At 42.4% G+C, this 20032-nt stretch overlaps 1 protein-coding gene across 1 annotated transcript in view; it reads left to right on the top strand.

Moving 5' to 3' along the window:
• LOC145397887 (uncharacterized) overlaps positions 1 to 11588 on the top strand; it is a 37782-nt gene extending 26194 nt beyond the window's left edge. Inside the window, exons 6-9 of the mRNA XM_080270921.1 lie at positions 4914 to 5041; positions 6089 to 6257; positions 10619 to 10790; positions 11516 to 11588. Of these exons, the coding sequence (XP_080127047.1) occupies positions 4914 to 5041; positions 6089 to 6257; positions 10619 to 10790; positions 11516 to 11588 (542 nt within the window). The remainder of the gene's footprint in view (positions 1 to 4913; positions 5042 to 6088; positions 6258 to 10618; positions 10791 to 11515) is intronic.
• Positions 11589 to 20032: the final 8444 nt, after the last annotated feature.

Here is a 20032-nt window from a genome sequence, read left to right on the forward strand (position 1 = left end):
AGAGAAGACGGAAGGGGGTGCAAGGAACAGCGTGGTGGACTGAAGAGGTAAGACAGGCTGTGGCACTAAAGAAGAAAGCATACAATGAATGGATGAGAAATAGGGGCGTGGAAGAAGTTGAGAGGCGGAAGAGAGACTTATATATAGAAAGAACGAGAGAGGTAAAAAGATTAGTATGAGAGAGTGAGAAGAGAGTGGATGAGGAATTTGGAAGGAATTTGAGTGTAAAGTGGAGGGACTGTAAGAAAATGTTCTGGAAAGAGGTGAAGAGAGTAAGACAGGGTGGAAGTGAAGTTAGCAGGGGAGTGAAAGATAAAAGTGGTAGATTACTAGTGGAGAAGGGAGAAAAAGTGAGCAGATGGAGAGAACAGTTTAAGGAATTATTGAAAATAGAAGATGGAAGTGATGCGAGTATAAGTGGCTGGGGAATGGTTGAGAGAAGGAGGGAGGTGAGAAGAAAGGAAGAAATCAGTAGGATAGAAGTTGTGGAAGCAATGAAGAAAGTTAAATTGGGGAAAGCCCCAGGAATTGATGGAGTGTGTGGTGAAATGTTGAAGCATGGGGGAGAGATAGTAGTAGAATGGATGTGGAAGATGTGCAGATTGGCCTGGGAGGAAGGTAGAGTTCCGGAGGATTGGAAGTCAGGTATAATTATTCCCTTGTACAAAGGAAAAGGGGAAAAAGAAGTGTGTGGTAATCATAGGGGCATTTGTCTTCTTAGTATAATAGGAAAAGTGTATGGTAGGATACTTATAGACAGAGATAGAGAAAGAACAGAGAAATTAGTTGGAGAAGAACAGGGAGGCTTTAGGAATGGAAGAGGTTGTGCAGATCAGATATTCATTCCTAGATCTTTAGTGGAAAAGTTTCTAGGGAAGGGAAAAAAGTTGTATGCGGCTTTCATGGATTTGGAGAAAGCATATGATAGGGTCGATAGACAAGGATTGTGGAAAGTATCAAAAATAAATGGAGTAGATGGGAAGTTGCTGAATGCTGTGAAGAGTATGTATGATGGTGCAAAGGCTGCAGTGTGCGTGGATGGTGAACTGAGTGAATTTTTCTCTTTGAAGGTTGGGTTGAAACAGGGATGTGTCATGTCTCCATGGCTGTTCAATCTGTAAATGGATGGGTCAATAAAAGGGGTATAAGGTAGGGTAGTGGATGCTGGAGCTGCCCTTGTGAGAGAGGGTAGTGTTTGGAAACTCCCTGTACTGTTGTTTGCAGATGATACTGTGTTGCTGAGTGAAGACGAAGGGGAGCTGCAAGGCTTGGTGGTTGAGTTTGGGAGAGTGTGTAAGAAACGGAATCTAAAGGTGAATGTAGGGAAGAGTAAAGTGATGGTCTTTGAGAGAGGTGAAGTCAGTGAATGTACAGCGAGGTTGGATGGCGAGGAATGGGAAAATGTGAGTACGTTTAAGTACTTGGGTAGTGTGTTGAGTAAGGATGGAGGTTTGGAGGGTGAAGTGCTTGAAAGGCTACAGCAGGGAAGAAAGGTTGCTGGTTCCTTGAAAGCAGTGATAAGAAACAGGGAAGTGAGCATGGAAGTGAAAAAGTTACTACATGACAGTATTGTGATACCAACTCTAACGTATGGAAGTGAAGCTTGGAAGTTGTTGGAAGGGCACAAGTCAAGAGTGAGAGCAGTGGAAATGAGTTGTTTAAGAGGAGCCTGTGGAGTCACGTGGAGAGACAGGCTGATAAATGAGGATATAAAGGAGCGTTGTGGTGTGGATGTGGATGTGATAGGAAGCGTTGGGAGGAATACACTGAGGTGGTTTGGCCATGTGGAGAGGATGGAGGGTGAAAGACTGACAAAGAGAGTGTATGTGAGTGAGGTGGAGGGGGGGGGAGAGGGAGGGGGAGGCCGAGGATGAGATGGAGGGATGGAGTGGAGAGGTATATGAGAGAGGGGAGTGTGAGTTGGGAGCAGGGTAGTGAAATGGCGGGGGACCGGGCGACTTGGAGGCGTTTTGTTTGTGGCCACCCCGAACGGGATTGAGGCGTCTGGTAATAGATTGATAGATAGTTTATTATTATTATTATTACTATTATTATTATTATTATTATTATTATTATTATTATTATTATTATTATTAAAAATAATGACGGAAACAACGATCTCCACCTATGGTAATAAGCGGAGATCAGTAATAATAGTAATGGTAACATTAAAAATGATGATGGTGGCAATAATAATGATATGGACGATGATGACCATAATAAGGGTAATAATAATAATAATAATAATAATAATAATAATAATAATAATAATAATAATAATAATAGTAATAATAATAATAATAATTATAATATCTAAAAAACTGTAACTGTCAGAGACTACTGATCACCTAGGAGAATATTGTCCACAGGCACAACTTAGATTTTTTTTAATAACTCAAAAAACTTTGATGATTCCTTCACCATAGAATATAAAGACCTGGTTCAGGACCAGACAGTACTTCTAGGGCCAAGAAGTGCCTCATTAATGTATTGTTTTTTCCTGTATGGACGAGTAACTAAAAAGTGGTGTGTCTGAAATATCGTTATGTCACGTAAGAGTGACCATTTTTCTCCATACAAATGTTTGGAAAATAATTCTGTCACAGGATTTCCTTCCATGTTCATGTATCCATTATAGTTTTGGTGAAAATTTAATTTGAAAGTTCATGATTTCTTGGATATTTTTGGGCCTGTGACGAAAAGTAGGTCATGTCACTGAAACTCGTTTTTAGTAATAACTCAAAAACCGTTGGTCTAACCCCTTCCAGTTGGTGTACGGACGTGGGCCAAGACCACAAAAAAAAACTCTAGGGCCAAGATTCACAAGTACCTCATTTATGTGTTGTTTTTTCCTGTATGGATGAGCAATTGAAAAGAGGGGGGTCCGAAATATCATATTGTCATGCATGAATGACTTTTTTTTTTAATACAAATGTGAAAAATAATTATATCACGGGATTTCCTTCCATGTTCATGTGTCTATAATAGTTCTGGAGTAAACTGGGGTTGAAAATGCATGATTTTTGGACATTTCTGGGCCTGCGACCTGGACAAGTTCGTCAAGTTCACTGAAATTTGGTCAGAGTAATACGGTCATGGTGCAGTGCATCCTTAATACGTATGATAAGAATTTGAGACAGAAAGTAACGAAACAGTAGTAGTAGTAGTAGTAGTAGTAGTAGTAGTAGTAATGATAATAATAATAATAATAATAATAATAATAATAATAATAATAATAATAATAATCCATCCATCCATCTATCACCCAATCCTATGTTGCCCCATGAGGCGTAGGAGCCCGGGGCTAGGCAAGTTGGTCCTGACATTTAAGATGAGTGACCAGCTTCACTCATCCCTGAGTGGCATTACGGGAGCAATAAACCCCAACTACCCATTGGCTATCAACCTACACAGGCTCAATCCGACTGCAGCACCTTAATTACCCACTAAACCATCAGGCGCCATAATTTGGTTATATGGTTACCACCCAGGGTAGTAAATGGTTTTCTGGTGTACAGGAAACCATTTGGCTTGCCATTCAGTTTAGCCCCCATAGGCAGAAGGAAGAGGAAAGAATGAAGGGAAAAACATACAAGAGAGAGTGCAGAGTCACCCATAGGCAAAAGGAAGAGGAAAGAATGAAGGAAAGAAAGACAGAAGAGGATGGAAGGAAAGAAAGAGGGAAGAAAAGAAAGGGAAGTCACCCGAGAGAAGCACTACATGGAGAGTGGATGGGGAGCGCCTCTACCTACCACTAATAACAATAATAATAATAATAATAATAATAATAATAATAATAATAATAATAATGATGATGATGATGATAATAATAATAATAAAAATAACATCAACAGCAACAATAATAAGGGTAATAGTAATAACAGTAATAATAATAATAATAATAATAATAATGATAATAATAATATTATTATTATTATTATTATTAACAACAACAAGTCCCAGAGAGACTATATTCCACTTCGTTACAACCTGTAAACCAGTCTGTTAAAGTAAAGGATATATGAAGGATTTAAAGTTACAAAAACAGAAACCTGGTCAAAGTTGGCCATCTTGGATTTATTTTCAAAATTTCGAAAAGACGGGCATCAACCTCCTATATGGTCCTACAATCATACAGAATATGAGAAAATTCCAGCAAATGGTTTCTAAGAGAAACGTAGAACGGACGTACGGACTAAAGGACTTACGGACGGATGGACTTGACCTAACCTAAGATTCCACTTCGTGAGAAACGAAGTGCAATAATAATAATAATAATCCATCCATCCATCATCCAATTCTACATTGCCCCGTGAGGAGCGTAGGATCCCGGGGCTAAGCAATTGGTCCCGACATTTAAGATGAGAGTGACCAGCCTCACTCATCCCTGAGTGGCATTACATGAGCAATCAACCCCAACCATCCCTTGGATATAAACCTTCACCGGCTCAATCCGATTGGAGCGCAATAATTACCCACTAAACCATCAGGCACCAAAATTTGGTTATATGGTTACCACCCTGCGTAGTTAATGGTTTCCTGGTGTACAGGAAACCATTTGGCTTGTCACTTAGTGCAGAGTCACCCACAGGCAGAAAGAAGAGGAAAGAATGAAGGAAAGAAAGACAGAAGAGGGAGTGTAAAGTTACCCGTAGGCAGAAGGAGGAGGAAAGAATGAAGTAAAGGAAGACGGAAGAGGATGGAAGGAATGGAGAGAGGAGAGGAAAGGGCAGACACCTGACAGCAGCACTACATTGAGTGAGTGGATGGTGAGCGCCCCCGCCTACCACAAACTAATAATAATAATAATAATATAAATTATAATAATACTTATATTTATATATATATATATATATATATATATATATATATATATATATATATATATATATATATATAAATTTGTATTTCAGAACCAAGGACTGAGATTCTAGGAGGCGGCGACCTTCACGTTAACACAGGGTCCACCATCAACCTTACCTGCCTAGTACTGTATCATCCTCGTTCACCTGGGACAGTGACCTGGCTGCATGAGGGCAAGGTGGCTAACTGGCCATTTGTGTATTTGTCTGCCTGTCTGTTTAGCTGGCAGCCAGGCCGGCTGACTGTCTGTTTGTATGTCTATCCCTATATCTATCTATCTATATCTATTTACTTACCTACCTACCTGCTTACCTATTTTCCTACCTACCAACCTACCTACCTACCTTCCTACCTACCTACTACCTACCTACCTACTACCTACCTACCTACCTACCTACCTACCTACTTACCTACCTTCCTGTCTCTGTCTGCCGTTCTGCCTATCTATTTACTTATATCTATACTTACCCATTTATTTATTCATCTGTCTGTATATCCATTCATTTGTCTGTCTGTCTGTCTTTCCATCTTTCTGTTTCTCTGTCTGTTTGGCTGACTAGCTATCCATCTATCTGTCATTCTATCTGTCTGTATGTCTGTATCTGTTTGCCTGTCCATTTTTCTCTTTGTTCGCCTGTCTGTCTGTCTGTCTGTCTGTCTCTCTTTATCTGTCTGTCTGTGTCTGTCTGTATGTCTGTCTGCGTCTGTCTGTCTATCTATCTGTTATTTAGTCCCTTTTTTTTTTGTGTGTGTGTCCCATTGGCACTGTAGGGACCCGGAGTTAGGCGCCACAGGCCAAATATCGTTATAGTTGATTTATTTTCATCTGGCAGAACTGGGCCAATCCCATAACCCCAATACAAAGTCGTGGTGGCACATCTCTTGAGCCTTGGTTATTAGGTAGCCATGAGTCTCCTTGGTTACTAGTCAAATTTATCCTCCAGTCAGACTACACTTTACCACCAACAGAGCTGAGAGGGGTTGCAGACTCTTGGCAAGTAAAGGCAAACCGACGGTAGTATTGGCTGCGGTAAAGTCACCTGAGAGAGAGAGAGAGAGAGAGAGAGAGAGAGAGAGGGAGAGAAAGACAGAGAGACTGAGGCAGAAAAAGACAGAAAGACAAAAATAGAGCTTGAGACAGATGGCAAGTACACAAAAACAGTGAGACAAAAAGATAGAGAATGCCAAGGAATGAGAGAGAGCCCTAACTCCCACTCACCCACAGGAGATCCACTACAACTCGGCAAGAGGAGGTGTCAGCGTGGTTACGGAGACCGGAGAAGTGATGCGTTCAGCCCTACTTATACAGAGAGCAGCGAAGGGAGATTCCGGCACTTACACATGTCGACTGGCGGGAGTACCCCCAGCTAGTGCAAAAGTCCACGTCTTGCTGGGTATGCTCGGAGAGAGAGAGAGAGAGAGAGAGAGAGAGAGAGAGAGAGAGAGAGAGAGAGAGAGAGAGAGAAATATGAAACTATATACTGTAGATAAAATTTAATTCGTTCAATTCGCAGGCATAACAATTTTGCAAATTAATTTTCCATGTAAAGCTTCTAATAACAACACCTAGGCAGTAACTGAATGTACACTAGCGGACAACTGAACCTATTACACTCCCAGCGTTTCCAGCCGAGTACATAAATACAAACATTATACATATATATATATATATATATATATATATATATATATATATATATATATATATATATATATATATATATATATATTTCCCCCCCCTCCCTGGCGGAATGGAAACAATCTGGCCGCACTATGCGGTGGTACTACCATTCTGTACCCAGGCTGTGTTGGAAGAATTCTGCCACCGTATTCCCTGCCTGTCTTAAAAGACGATTAAAAGGGAGAGGGTGAGGGGACTAGGAACCCGCTCCTTCGTTTTTTTTTTTTTTTTTTTCGTACAATGAGATAGGAAAATGAATGGGAGATTGAGTTTTCCGTATCCTGAAGATTGGGTCTATGAATGTGCATGGATGTAGTACGATTGAGGCTAAAAGGGAGGAGACTGGGAGAATGTTTGTGAGAAGAAAGTTGGATGTGTTAGCTTTGAATGAAACAAAGATGAAAGGGAAAGGTTAGTCTAAGTTTGGAAGCGTGAATGGAAGGATGCCATTTGTTGACAGAGGAATGGCAAGAGAAGGTGTGACCTTGTTAGTGAGTCCGGATGTACAGCAGTGTGTGACTGAATGGAAGGAGGTGTCGTCGAGCCTTATGGGTGAAAGTGAAATCTGAATGTGAATTCTAGGTATGCGTGAGTGCATATGGGCCTGGAAGCAAAAGGGATGCAGAAGAGAGGGAGTCTTTCTGGAATGATGTTGATGAGTGTCTGCAGAGTTTTGGAGTGAATGTGAATGTGGTAATGATGGGAGATCTGAATGCTAGAGTGGGAAATGTAGCAGTTGAAGGTGTAGTTGGTATGCATCATGTGCCTGGAAGAAATGATAATCGGGAACGAATGATAGGGATGCATCCTTAGCGAGAGATGGTGATTGGAAATACCTGATTTGAGAAGAAAGATATAAGTATACATGCGTGAGACAGGAGGGTGGAAGGGTTATTGATAGGGCATTGATGGACTATGTGGTTGTGTCCAGGAATGTAAGAGGAAGACTGTTGGATGTAAGAGTTTGAGAGGGGAGGGTGAAGGTTTGTCTGACCACTACCTGGTGGAGGGAAAGTTGAGAGTTGGTAAGAGATGGGTGAAAGCTTGGAGAATTAGGTGTGGAAGGGAGGTTTTGAAAGTGAGAGAGTTGGATAAAAGAGATAAAATGATAGAGTATCAAGAAGAGGTGAAAGATGAGTGGAATGCAGTAAAAAAATCAGGAAGATGGCAGTGTGTTGAAGGAATTGCAGTTGTTTAAGAGTGCTGTGGTGGGGCATGCGGAAGAGGTATGTGGTATGAGACGAGTGGGTGGTGGTGTAAGAAAGGGAAGTGAATGGTGGTGCGAGGAAGTAAGTATGGCTATGGGTGAGCAGAAACGTGCATAAGAAATGTGGCTGCAGAGGAAGGATGAGGTGTCATATGAGAGGTAAAAGGAAAAGAGGACTGGGGTGAGAAGGACTGTGCGTGATGCTAAAGTGGCAGCAGATGAGAGGTAGCGTAGGTGGTTGACTGAGAATTTTCAACAGAATAAGACTGGAAGGAGGTGAAAAGGGTGCAAAAGGGAGAGTCTGAGAAGAGCGTGAGAATAAGCAGAGGATGGAAGGATGTTAACTGAGATGGATGCAGTAAGGAAGAGATGGGCGGAGTATTTTGAAAGACTTAAATATAGAGAAGGAAAGGGAGGCTGAGATTGTGGAAGATGGAAGGGTGCAAGGAATAAATGTGTTGGGAAAATTGAATGATTCTTTGATCATGATGGAGGAAGTGCAGGAGGCAGTAAAGGAGATGAAAGCATGGAAAGTTGCAGGTATGGATGGATGTGCTGTGGACTGCCTGAAAGGTGATGGAGCGACTATTCATGAGTTGTTAGCAAAATTGTTGAATGTGTGTCTTGTGAGAGGTATGGTGCCAACTGACTGGGCAAGTGCTTGTGTGGTTCCGTTGTATAAAGGTAAGAGGTTATAAGTATGAATGTACTTGCTTTAGGGGTATATGTCTGTTGAGTGTTGTAGGTAAGGTGTATGGTAGAGTGTTGATTAAGAGAGTTAGAGAGGGTACAGAGGGAGTGATTGGTGATGAGCAGTGTGGCTTTAGGAGGGGGAGGGGATGCGTGGATCAGGTGTTTGCTGTGAGACAGGTGTGTGAAAAGTACTTAGCGAAAGGTAAGGATGTGTTTTGGACGTTCATGGATTTAGAGAAAGCGTGTAATAGAACTGATAGGGAGGCTTTGTGGACTGTTTTAAGATTGCATGGACTTGATGGTAGGTTGCTAAAAGAAGCGGAAAGTTTTTATTTCAATAGTAGAACGTGTGTAAGTGTGTGAAATGCTGTGAGTGATTGGTTTCCTATGAGAGTAGGGCTGCGGCAGGGATGTGTGATGTCGCCTTGGTTGTTTAATATTTTATATGGATGATGTTGTTAGGGAGGTGAATGCAAGAGTGGTAGATGGAGGTTTGAGTCTGGTGAATGTTGATGGTACAGAGTGGAATATGAATCAGCTGCTGTTTGCGGATGATACTGCACTGGTGGCTGATTCGAAGAGATTGAGATAGTTGGTAGAGGAGTTTGGAAGAGTGTGTGAAAGGAGGAAATTGAGAGTAAATGAGAATAAGAGTAAAATGATGAAGTGAACGAGGTTGGTAGATGGTAGGAGGATGAATATAGTTCTGAGTGGTGAGTTGCTTGAGGAGGTAGAGTGTTTTAAGTATTTAGGGTCACATGTTGCTGTGGATGAAAGAATACATGTAGAAGTGGAATATAGAATCAATGAAGTGGGAAATGTGCTGGGAGGAATGAAAAACGTGTTTAGATGTTGTTCACTTAGTATGGATTTAAAGAGAAGGTTGTATGAGGGTGTAATGGTACTGACTGCGTTATATGGGCTGAAATATGGAATATGGGTGTAGCAGAGAGGAAAAGTTTGAATGTAATGGAGATGAGGTGTCTGAGGAGTATGTGTGGAGTGACACGTATGGAGCGAGTGAGAAAAGATGAAGTGCGATGGAGAACTGGAGTTGTGCGGGAGATGGGTGATCGAGTTGAACGGAGGTTGTTGCGATGGTTTGGGCATATGGAGAGAATGGATGATGAGGGGTTGGTGAAAAAGATAACTGGATTTAATGTGAGAGGCGGAAGGCTGAGAGGAAGACCACGAGGAGGATGGATGGACAGTGTGAAGAGAGAGTTGGATACGAGAGGGAGGTTTGTTGAGCAAGGAAGTGTGGGATGCTCCCGTTAACTAACTTTACGAACTACTACTCGTCCTGTCTCCACTCTACAATTCTGGAGACATTATAAGATGACGCAATTACAAAAACATCTTAGAACACCAAGTCAGTAGACATCACACTGAGTTACGTACTCACACTGAACCAGCGCTTCTCAACCTTTTTCGGGTCCTGCCCTCCTTAGTCTTGATTCGTACATCCACGCCCCCCCCCTCCCCCCGATTTGATGCCTTCCTATGAATTTAAAAATTTGCTCGCCTTTTCTTATTATTGTTCCCTCAGGTTCAAAGAGAACGTTAAACTAGGTGAGTAGAGTCTGAATTAGCCTTTTTCCTGCGGTCTACTATCTTCCTTTTTGGCAGATGGAGGGGGGAGCTGAGGGGCGTTTATTGGCGTGCGGTCCGTCTTGCAATATAATACTTTTTTCTGTTTTTCATTTTCCTTCAAAACGGTCACAGTAGAGAGAGACTGTGAGGCAGAAAGGTGACCAGCCGACAGACAGGTAGAGAAAAGAAAATTACACGGTTATAAAGAAAAATGTGCTTTCAAGACTGAAGCAGACAGAATGTGAATGCTGAATATAAAGCAACAGTTTATCGAGGTGCGCGCGCACACACACACACACACACACACACACACACACACACACACACACACACACACACACACACACACACACACACACATTGTTCAGGGCACTCTTTATTTTTCATCTGAGTTTTTTCGTCCCCCTTGAAAATTACTCATGCCCCCCAAGGGGGGGGCTCCCACCAGGTTGAGAACCACTGCACTATTCTGTGTACTTAATATTATATAAGAAAACTGGTCAGAAGAGGACATTTGTTAATACATGCCAGAACAGCATATGATACAAGACTAAAATCTCTCACGATTTAATCTTCCACAGACGAGCACCGCGCAGCCATGCAGGGGGGTGTGGGTGGGGGTGGTATTGCGAGTGACGCCATGCTTGTGCTCCTGTTCGCCTTCACTAGCCTCTGGTGGGGTTTCTATAACACACACCCACTCGCCTTCACCCGCAGCCAGAGAGTGTCGATACGGACGAGGAACTCCACTCAGTCAGTTATTCCTCCCCTTCAGCAATACGTCTCATCTCATCCCATAGGTTGGCGTTGTTGTTGTTGTTCCTGTGGTCCCAGGCTCCCGCAAGGAGTGACCCTGGTGGACTGCAGGTTATAGGTACCCATTTTCCTGCAGCCCATTCTTCTCCATTTAATCAATAGGGAGAGAGAGTTAAGGGACGTTTGTATAACTAGGCAGTTGAGTCATCTGGTTACATCGGTGCCACCACGAGAAGGCATCCCTCTCCACCATCATCGCAGGGAGTGTGCGTGAGAAAGTTCGGGTTATTTTGGAAAAATTTTGAGTTCAAAATAGTATATCAGTATGAATCTGATTCCTAGACGTTACGTAGCTACAATTACTGGTGACTACATGGACGATAATGGTCGTCCTCATAGTTGTGAATAATTAGGGACGTCACAGAAATTCAAAGGGTTATTGATATGGCAGTAAGGGGAGAGAGAGAGAGAGAGAGAGAGAGAGAGAGAGAGAGAGAGAGAATCACAGGGATTCGAGGGGTCAATTATACGACGGTAAAAAAAAAAAGTCAGGGGTTCTGAAGGTTGATAATACGGCAGCAAGAATAAACACAGACAGACAGACAGACAGACATAAACAGACAGACATTAGAGGGACTGGAGGAGTAAATAATACGATAATTAGTACTAAAATGGCAGGGATTCAAAAGGTTAATGATCCTAAATCATTTTTTACATTGCAGAAAGGACCATGAACACAAACCCACCAAGGCCCATCGACAGAGAGCCCTCCAGGCGCACACAATGGCCAGGTAGGGAACCACTGTCACTGCTATAGCCACCTTGAAGTACTCCTCGTCATCCCCCCCACACCCACCCGTCCAGGAACCACGAAAACCAGAAGCAACCATACTAGGAGCTGTATTTATAGTCGTCTTGGAGATTTCGAAACACTCGTCCTTAGCGACTTATTTTTTCATACAGCTCGTTCATATCCTCTTATATGCAACTGATACAAACTGTGTCGATTTTATTTTATATATATATGAAAGAAGTAACCAGTGGCTATAGTCTGTTTGATTGACCTGTGCAGCTGAGATGCATGGGCCGAGTAGGGTGTGTTTGTTTCGCGGCTGATTGGCCGCCTATGATTTAAATCTTCACCTCTATTATTTTAACAGATATTTATCAATGTTTTTAAACTGCCTTCAATTCAAGCTGCGAGATTAAACATGGAATAATTTCTGAAGTTGAAGAGGTCAAAATTAGCTTTAAAAGATTACTGTTTTCAAAGAAAATTTAAGTTGATTATAAAGTTTCATAAAACGATGAGTGACGTTTGAAATAAATTATCCACCCACGGTGTACATCCACGTCCGCATGTTCCACTACATCTACTCACTGTGTACACCTATGTACGCATGTTGCTCTATAATATCCAGCCATGGTGCACATCTACGTCGGCATGTTGCACAGCAGTACATGCCTCCATTTACTTCAATGACATCATCGGCGGCCAATCAGCAGCCGCGTATCAAACACACCCTACTTGCCGCATACATCTCAGCTGCACAGGTCAATCAAATAGACTATAGAAGCCCACAAAATTGTTCCCTCAGAGAGAGAGAGAGACAGACAGAGAGAGAGACAGAGAGACAGAGACAGATAGACAGACAGACAGACAGAGTGAGACAGAGAGACAGACAGACAGACAGACAGACAGAGATAAATGACCTTTCAATGCCCTCTTTTATGTTACTGATGCAATTTATTTTGATATTAAAGCGATATTAATGGCACAAAATGAATTTAGCCTAAGGTATAATATTGTAGACAGTGTACAATGCTAAGGAAGAGGTACCACAAGTTGAAGGTATAACATGGCAAACATGTGTCCAAGAAAGAGGTGCTATGAAGCCTCCTATGCCACTAAAAACAGCCTTTCAAGCGTCCTGCTGCATGTGACTTTGGGGGCTTGTTAACACCACCTCCTTAGAGAATTATTCTGCACATGGCACATCGGTATTCTCTTGTATGCAGCCGATGCAAACGATATGGATATTAGAACAATATAACATAATAGAGAATATCAAGGTAATATGCATAATAAATTGCCAAGGAAGAGGTGCAACGAAGCGTCCTATATCAACAGAAACAACCATCTAGAACGAGACTGACCAGAAATGACAATCTCAGATGCCAGATTCACAGGCCAATATGTTATCGATTCCGTGTCGTAGCTGTGATTCTCATTTCCCTTGTTCCTCCTACGAGAAGAAATCCTTGTTATCAGGAAAGTTATCATAGGTTTATATATTTGTTATTGGGGAAGGTCAGTAAAAAAGGTCTGTAATATCTACGCATATTCCTAGCTCTTCCTGCAAAAACAAGTGTAAGTTAGGACGGGAAATTTATCGTCAATAAGTTTGAGAATTTTATCCTCAGAATTGCATCACTCGCCCATCCCAATATGTATGTCCATTGTTGTAATTCTTTATTGGTGTTATGGTTCTCATTGACACTGCTGGAATTGCCTCATATTTCTTGCATGTTGCTGACTCTCATTCAGTAACATCGTTGGGATTTCCTCATAATTTTTTGCAAGGCACTGTCCCTCACTCATTAACACTACTCAGGATCGCCTCATGATTTCCGTATTTCGTTGTCCCTCACTCATTCACGCTGTTGGGATTGGTACATAATTTTTGTATGGAGCTTTCCATTACTCACTGACACTGTTGGGATTGACTCATAATTTTTGGATGAAGCTGTTCATTACTCAGTCCAAAGCCGACAGAATGACCAGAAATTTTAGGATGCTGTCTGGTGCACAGTAAAATCGACAACAAAATTCCTGACACCTTTTCTGCCATCTCTCTACATGGATTTTGATAGTCATCCTCAAGAATCTGCAGAAGCCGACGCTGGTGACACAATTTGGTCGCAAATCAGAGTCATCAGTGTCAATAGCATTGAATTCAACAGACTTATTTTTACCTTAGGAGCGTGTGAAGTTACATGGAGAGACGGACACGCAAATGAGGAAGTAAAGGAGAGCTGTGACGTTGATGTGGATGCAGAGCGTGTGACAGTACATGCAGAGACAGAAAGACAAATGAAGAAGTAAAAGAACGTTGTGGTGCTGATGTGGATGTGGTTGAAAGTGTCAAGAGAAATACTTTCAGGTGGTTTGGCCATGTGGAGAGGATAGGAAATGAGAGACTGACTGGATGAGTGCATGTGAGTGATGTGGAGGTGAAAAGGAGGTAGGGGAGACCAATAATGAGATGGAAGGATGGAATGGAGAGAGAAATAAGAGAGAGGGGTGTGAGTTGGAGGGAGAGCAGCCAAATGGCAAAGGACAAGGCGACTTGGAGGCAATAAAATTATGCTTGTAACTACCTATTACGGGATTAAGGAGTGTGACAATGGATAGACAGAATTTTGAAATCCAAGGAGAATAAAGCAGGAAAAGGTAACAGGACTTTTGTTTTCGACAGTACCTCAGTGATTTATGAGTTGAGGTTTCTATCTGAGAGGTGGTTGGAGTTTCTTGCTCATGTAATGCCTCTCAGGGACCGGTGAGGCTGGGCACCGTTAAACGTCAGGACTAAGTTACTTAGCTCCTGGGTTCTGACATTCCTGTTTATATGGGGCAATTTGGGATTGAATGATGTTGTTGTTGTTGTTGTTGTTGTTGTTGGTTGTTGTGGCACAAAGTTCAGCTGAAACATAAACTCAGTGGACTGCAAGCTAAAGTTACTCCTCACTTACAGCCCACCATCTTCCTTTCGAGGAACAGGGAAGGAGTACAGGTACGCCTGTATAACCGAGCAGTGGAGCCACACATTTATGTCTTTGCTATCACACGAAAACATCCTTCTTCATCTTCAGCACCTTGATTTATGAGTTGCACTCAGAAGCCTAGCGGGTCAGAAGAGGCAACAAAATCTGAGCAGTATTAGTGGCATAACATTTCACTAATTAAAATGAAATATCTTATATCTAATACCAAAATGTTAATGACACAGAAGGTGAATGTACAGTAAAGCACTGAAAATGATACAGCAAAACATTCACAGCAAATTTTACATAAGATAATGGACAGCATTAAGCACTGGCAAATCTATCAGTTTCTTTAACCCATTTGCTCCCAGTGTCCTCGGGATAGGACGGAACTTGGCAACAACAAGGGACTCAAAACTGACCCCTGATGCATACCAACATTCACGGAAAACTCAGCACTCGAATCTCCATTCACCCCTACCTGGATGTAAGCATCCACATACATGGCCATAACGATCCTAACCAGCCACTCCTCGATCCCAAGCTTTCTCATTCCCCACATCACCACCTTCCCAGGGGCTCTGTCAAAGGCCTGCTCCAAATCAACAAAAACAAAGTACAGTTCTCTTTTCTTTCCTATATATTTTATCTGAAGCTGTCGAACAATGCATATGGCATCAGCGGTCCCTCTGCCGGGCATAAATCCGAACTGCATCTCATCAATACTCTTTCTCTAATCATACCTTCTAGAACTCCCTCCATAACGTTCAGTATCTGATTTAAAAACTTTATACCTCTACAATATCCTCTTCACATACCAGCTTTTCAGGTGGAGGCCAAAGCACCCCTGCAGAGGACATCAGTCATCACCAGTCCCCAAATATCGGACACTGGATGCCAATGTTTGTATAAAGCTTTGTTAATTACGTTTTTAGATATGAGTTTTTATACATACATACATACACACATACACTTATTACGGCATTCTGTAGGTATATATAAACTCAGCATTAATAGAAGTATTGGTGTAGGTGGATGTGGAGAGACACTGGTATATGCGAGGTGAGTGTGGAAAGAAAGTCGTGTGTATGTGCACAACATGTAGGTGGATTTGGATAGTCAGGCTTGCGTATGAGTACAGACATCTTCACTAACCCACCCAACACCTACCCACCCATCACCTACCCACCCATCACCCACAATCACCTACCCACCCATCACCCACAGTCACCTCCCCACCCGTCACCTATAATCACCTCCCCACCCATCACCCATAGTCAGTTACCCACCCATCTTCACCGACCCACAACCACTCACATTCATCTACACCAACTCACATCCATGCACCAGTGGCTTTGCCAGGTCTTGATAAATAATGGAAGGGCGGAGGGGGGGGGGGCAAACTTTCATGTGAGAAGAGACCCGTTGCTATATAGTAACTCACACATAAAATAAACCAATATATCAAAAGTGGGGCAGTGGGGAGGAGGCAGACTTGTTTAAGGAGGCCCAGGTCCCTCCGTAGCCACTGCCATCCACATCCACCCACACCCACTTAGACCCACCCACAGCAGTATTCATCTACCCACATCCATGTACATCCACCTACATATATATACAAACTCCCACTCCCTCATACGTCCACCCTCACCCACATACTGTACATCCACCCACACTCATCTACATCGACCCACACCCACATACATCCACCCATACCTGTATGCATACACCCACACCCCTATACATCCGCTCACACGCACATACATCCACCTACACCCACATACATCAACCCACATTCACATACCTCCACCCACACCGACAAACAATACATCCATGCACACATACATGCATCCACCCACACCCATATACATCCACGAACACCCATAAACATCCGCCCACACCCACATACATTCACCCACACCCACATAGATCCACCAACATCCACATCCATCCACCCACACCCAGATACATTCAACCACACCCCCATACATCCACCCAACCAAAAATAAATCTACCACACCCACCTCGACCCACCCATCATCACATTCATTCACTCACACCCACCTACACTCAACCACACCGACATATAGCCACCCACACTCACTTATATGCACCCCCACCCATCCAAGTGCAGCTTCAGTCACCCACAATTGCCCACACCCACTCAGTCCCACAAACACCCAATCATAGTTGCGTACACTGAACAGAAACCAACTACACCCACCTACACCCTTCTAAACTCACCCACAATTACTTACACCCATTTACAGCATAACCACTCACACAACTTCACCAATCTACACCAACCCACTTTTACCTACATCATTCAACACCGACTTAAAAATCCCTACACCTACCGCCTCCCACCTGCACCCACTTACACCCACCCCCTTCCATCGCACCTCTTCCTTAGTGATTAATTTCTCGTATTTCAGCTCAGGATTCTTCTGTGACATAAATATCATTTTGATATGGAAATCATTTTAATCATCATATACGCTGATACTGAAGAGTGATGTGCAGAATAAATCACTATAGAAAACGTATACCAATAATACAGTCCAGCGTCTGTGTTGCCATGGAGACCATTTGTTTCCTCGCCCACAGGAGCGACATCCCAACCACCCTCTGCCTTGGTGGCCGACATAAAAATGATATTTCTATTACTTTATCGTTCAGGACTGTCTCTTTGGTGCAGACGGGTGGGTATACCGATATTACAATACCGACATCGCCTTTTCTCGCCTGTGTAGTTGAATAATATCGTATAAAGCTAAAATGATGTGCTTACCAATGTTACCAACATTAAAAGTACTCTTGTTCTCTGATTTCGGTTCGAAATTAAAGGGATATTATAAAGACTGCTAGTTTTCCTTACATATTTCCTCCTTGCTGTCTTAGTGGTCATAATTCAGAAACATTCTGTGAGATATTTGTATTTCTCTGTTAACTGAATTTATGGCACGCACCTGCCAGAGACTCACTGTGATCTGGTAACTGTACGGGGGGATGCTAGGGTGTGAGGGTTGTAGGACAGTATTCATACCGTAAATGATCTTAACCATTTCATACGAAAAACATTCTTTTATAGTTGGAAATCAGTATCAGAAATCGGTGTGTATGGAGGTATTTCCTGCTAAATATTCACCTTGGTTTGGTTGTGAAGTGTTTGGGGGATATACCAGTGAAAAAAAAAAAAAAAAAATGGCTCTTATAGACCGGTAAAGGTCGAGAAATTTTATGAATATTGAGTCATTTTTTGTTAGAACTTAATTAGTCGCGTCACCTAATGTGGTGCTAATGTGCACTTGATGTCTGCCTTAACTTCACTACATAACTACACCCAAATTGGCTCGTTTCTGTCACATAAGTTGATAATGATAATACAGAATGGATCAACGGCGCTAAGGTAAAATTATTATAATTCTGAGATCATTTTTAGGGTGTTGTTGGTGAGACTGTCAAGCTCTATCACTAAGAGGAGAAACCCTTGCAAGTAAATAATTCGCCGACATAAGTTTAGTGGCTGTCTCTTGTATCATTATTACGTTATTCTGGAGGCTGGTATTCCGCCTGAAGATGGTACAAAATGGGCTGTCTGCGGATACAAGGTATATGACAAAATTATCTCAAATGAAAGAAATCGCAAAGATATCACTCTTGTAATTTCTGTGTTCCATTTGTCTCCCTGGCCCAATATGGATGCCAAAGACTGCTAATTCTGGCTTCATAATTTCAGTAGCAAGATCCAGAACTGCGGTTGTTGTTGTTTTTTTTTTTAACTCCCTTAGAGGTGTTTGTCGCTGATGATATACGGTAATTAACAGGACTGATGTACTGTTGTGGCTGTGTTAATGAAAAAGTCATATGAGAGTGTAGTTGAAACACGGAGGTTATCTAACCTTGTAGAAGTGAATCAATGAGTTCAAGCAACACCTCGAGGTCTCACAACACCACGCAGTTACCAGATCTCAGTGTGCTGGGGATTAACGAAATTATATTTTTTTATAAAGTGAGTAGTCATAAAATTAAGGGCAATGGTATAAAAATAATGGTTATTACAAATATTCAACCTTCATGAACTGTAAGTTGACTAAAAACAAGAAGCCTCAGTAAATATGCTATGAGTTAAGATTGAATCGGCAGGATAATGGGCTTATACTTGAGAACACTGTGTAACATATAATTTTGCTTTAAATCATTTTTATCCGCAACGTCTGCTATAAATAAGTGGTGTAAGTATCGTACTAACCATATACCCACTCTCCTACCCCAAAGAAATAGTCGAAAATGATAAAATAATGGAAACATCATTTTTATGTTGGCCACCGAGGAGACAAGATGGCAGGGACGTCGCTCCTCTTGGCGGGAAAACGAGTGGTTTCTATGGCAATGCAGACTCAACTCACACATCAAAAATATTTGCTGTTTTGGAAGTGTATGGGTAGGGATAGGAGTAGATGGGAGTTGACGAGTGTACGTCGGTGTCGGTGGGGGTAGATGAGTGTGAGTGGGTGTAGGAATGGGCGTTGATGGATGTGGGTGTTTGTGGGTGAGTGCGAATAGTTGTTGATGGGCGTGGGTGGATGTAGATTGGTGCGAATTGGTGTAGGTAGGTGTAAATGTGTGTAGCTGGGTACATTTGCATATGGGCGAGTGTATGGAAAGCAGATAAATGAAGGTAGGTGTGAGGTGAATATGGGAGTGTAGGTCGATGAGGAAGGGCATAGGTCTGTGTAGGTTGGTGTGGGTAGTTATAGGTTGTAGGTGGGTAAAGAGGGAGGAAAGGCGGGTATGGCTGAGAGTACTTGGGAGTGGGTGAGTGTAGGCGAGTTTATAATGATTGGGGTGTCTGGAGGGATAAGGAGAGGGAGCACAAGAAAAAAGGTGTAAATGACAAACTGGCTAAGAGTGCTCTGAAGCGAGGTGGCTGAGGAAAAAAAAATGAAAAGAAGGGCGAGAACGAGATGGCGAGATGAGATTCGGGAGAGTTGATGAGAGGGAGGTGGTGAGCAGTGAGAAGAGGGGTCGTTACGGAGTAGGGACAAAAGCTTCTGATAGTCGTTTAGCCGAGACTACTGCTGATAGTATGCAGTGTCAGACCAGTGGCGTAATGGCCACTGCGGACAAGATTTTAATATATCCCTATCACAACTGTAAAATAATGGTATCCAACGGTTTTCCTATAAAGATCAGTTTGGTAGCTTGGGTAACTGAAAATGGAGAGCTTTAAGGTTTCACTAGTTCATTTCCTATTCAGTGCTAGTTTTTCAATAAACATCCTTTTAATTCTAGTCTTACTTGCGGTGATGGATGGTTTCTGGCCGAGGAAGTGGCGTTTCCCGAGGGTTGTGGTGAATGAGAGGAGGGGAGGGGGTCGCTGTATTATGATGGGGGTTCTCAGTGAAACTGCGGCTGTCTTCTTTTCCGCTCCTCCTTTTCTTGGAGGCCGGCCGGAAGACGTCGTCTTTGAT

Source organism: Coenobita brevimanus, chromosome 43 (assembly GCF_032717465.1).
Source record: "Coenobita brevimanus isolate Jiangsu-jjx chromosome 43, ASM3271746v2, whole genome shotgun sequence".
NCBI classification, from domain to species: domain Eukaryota; kingdom Metazoa; phylum Arthropoda; class Malacostraca; order Decapoda; family Coenobitidae; genus Coenobita; species Coenobita brevimanus.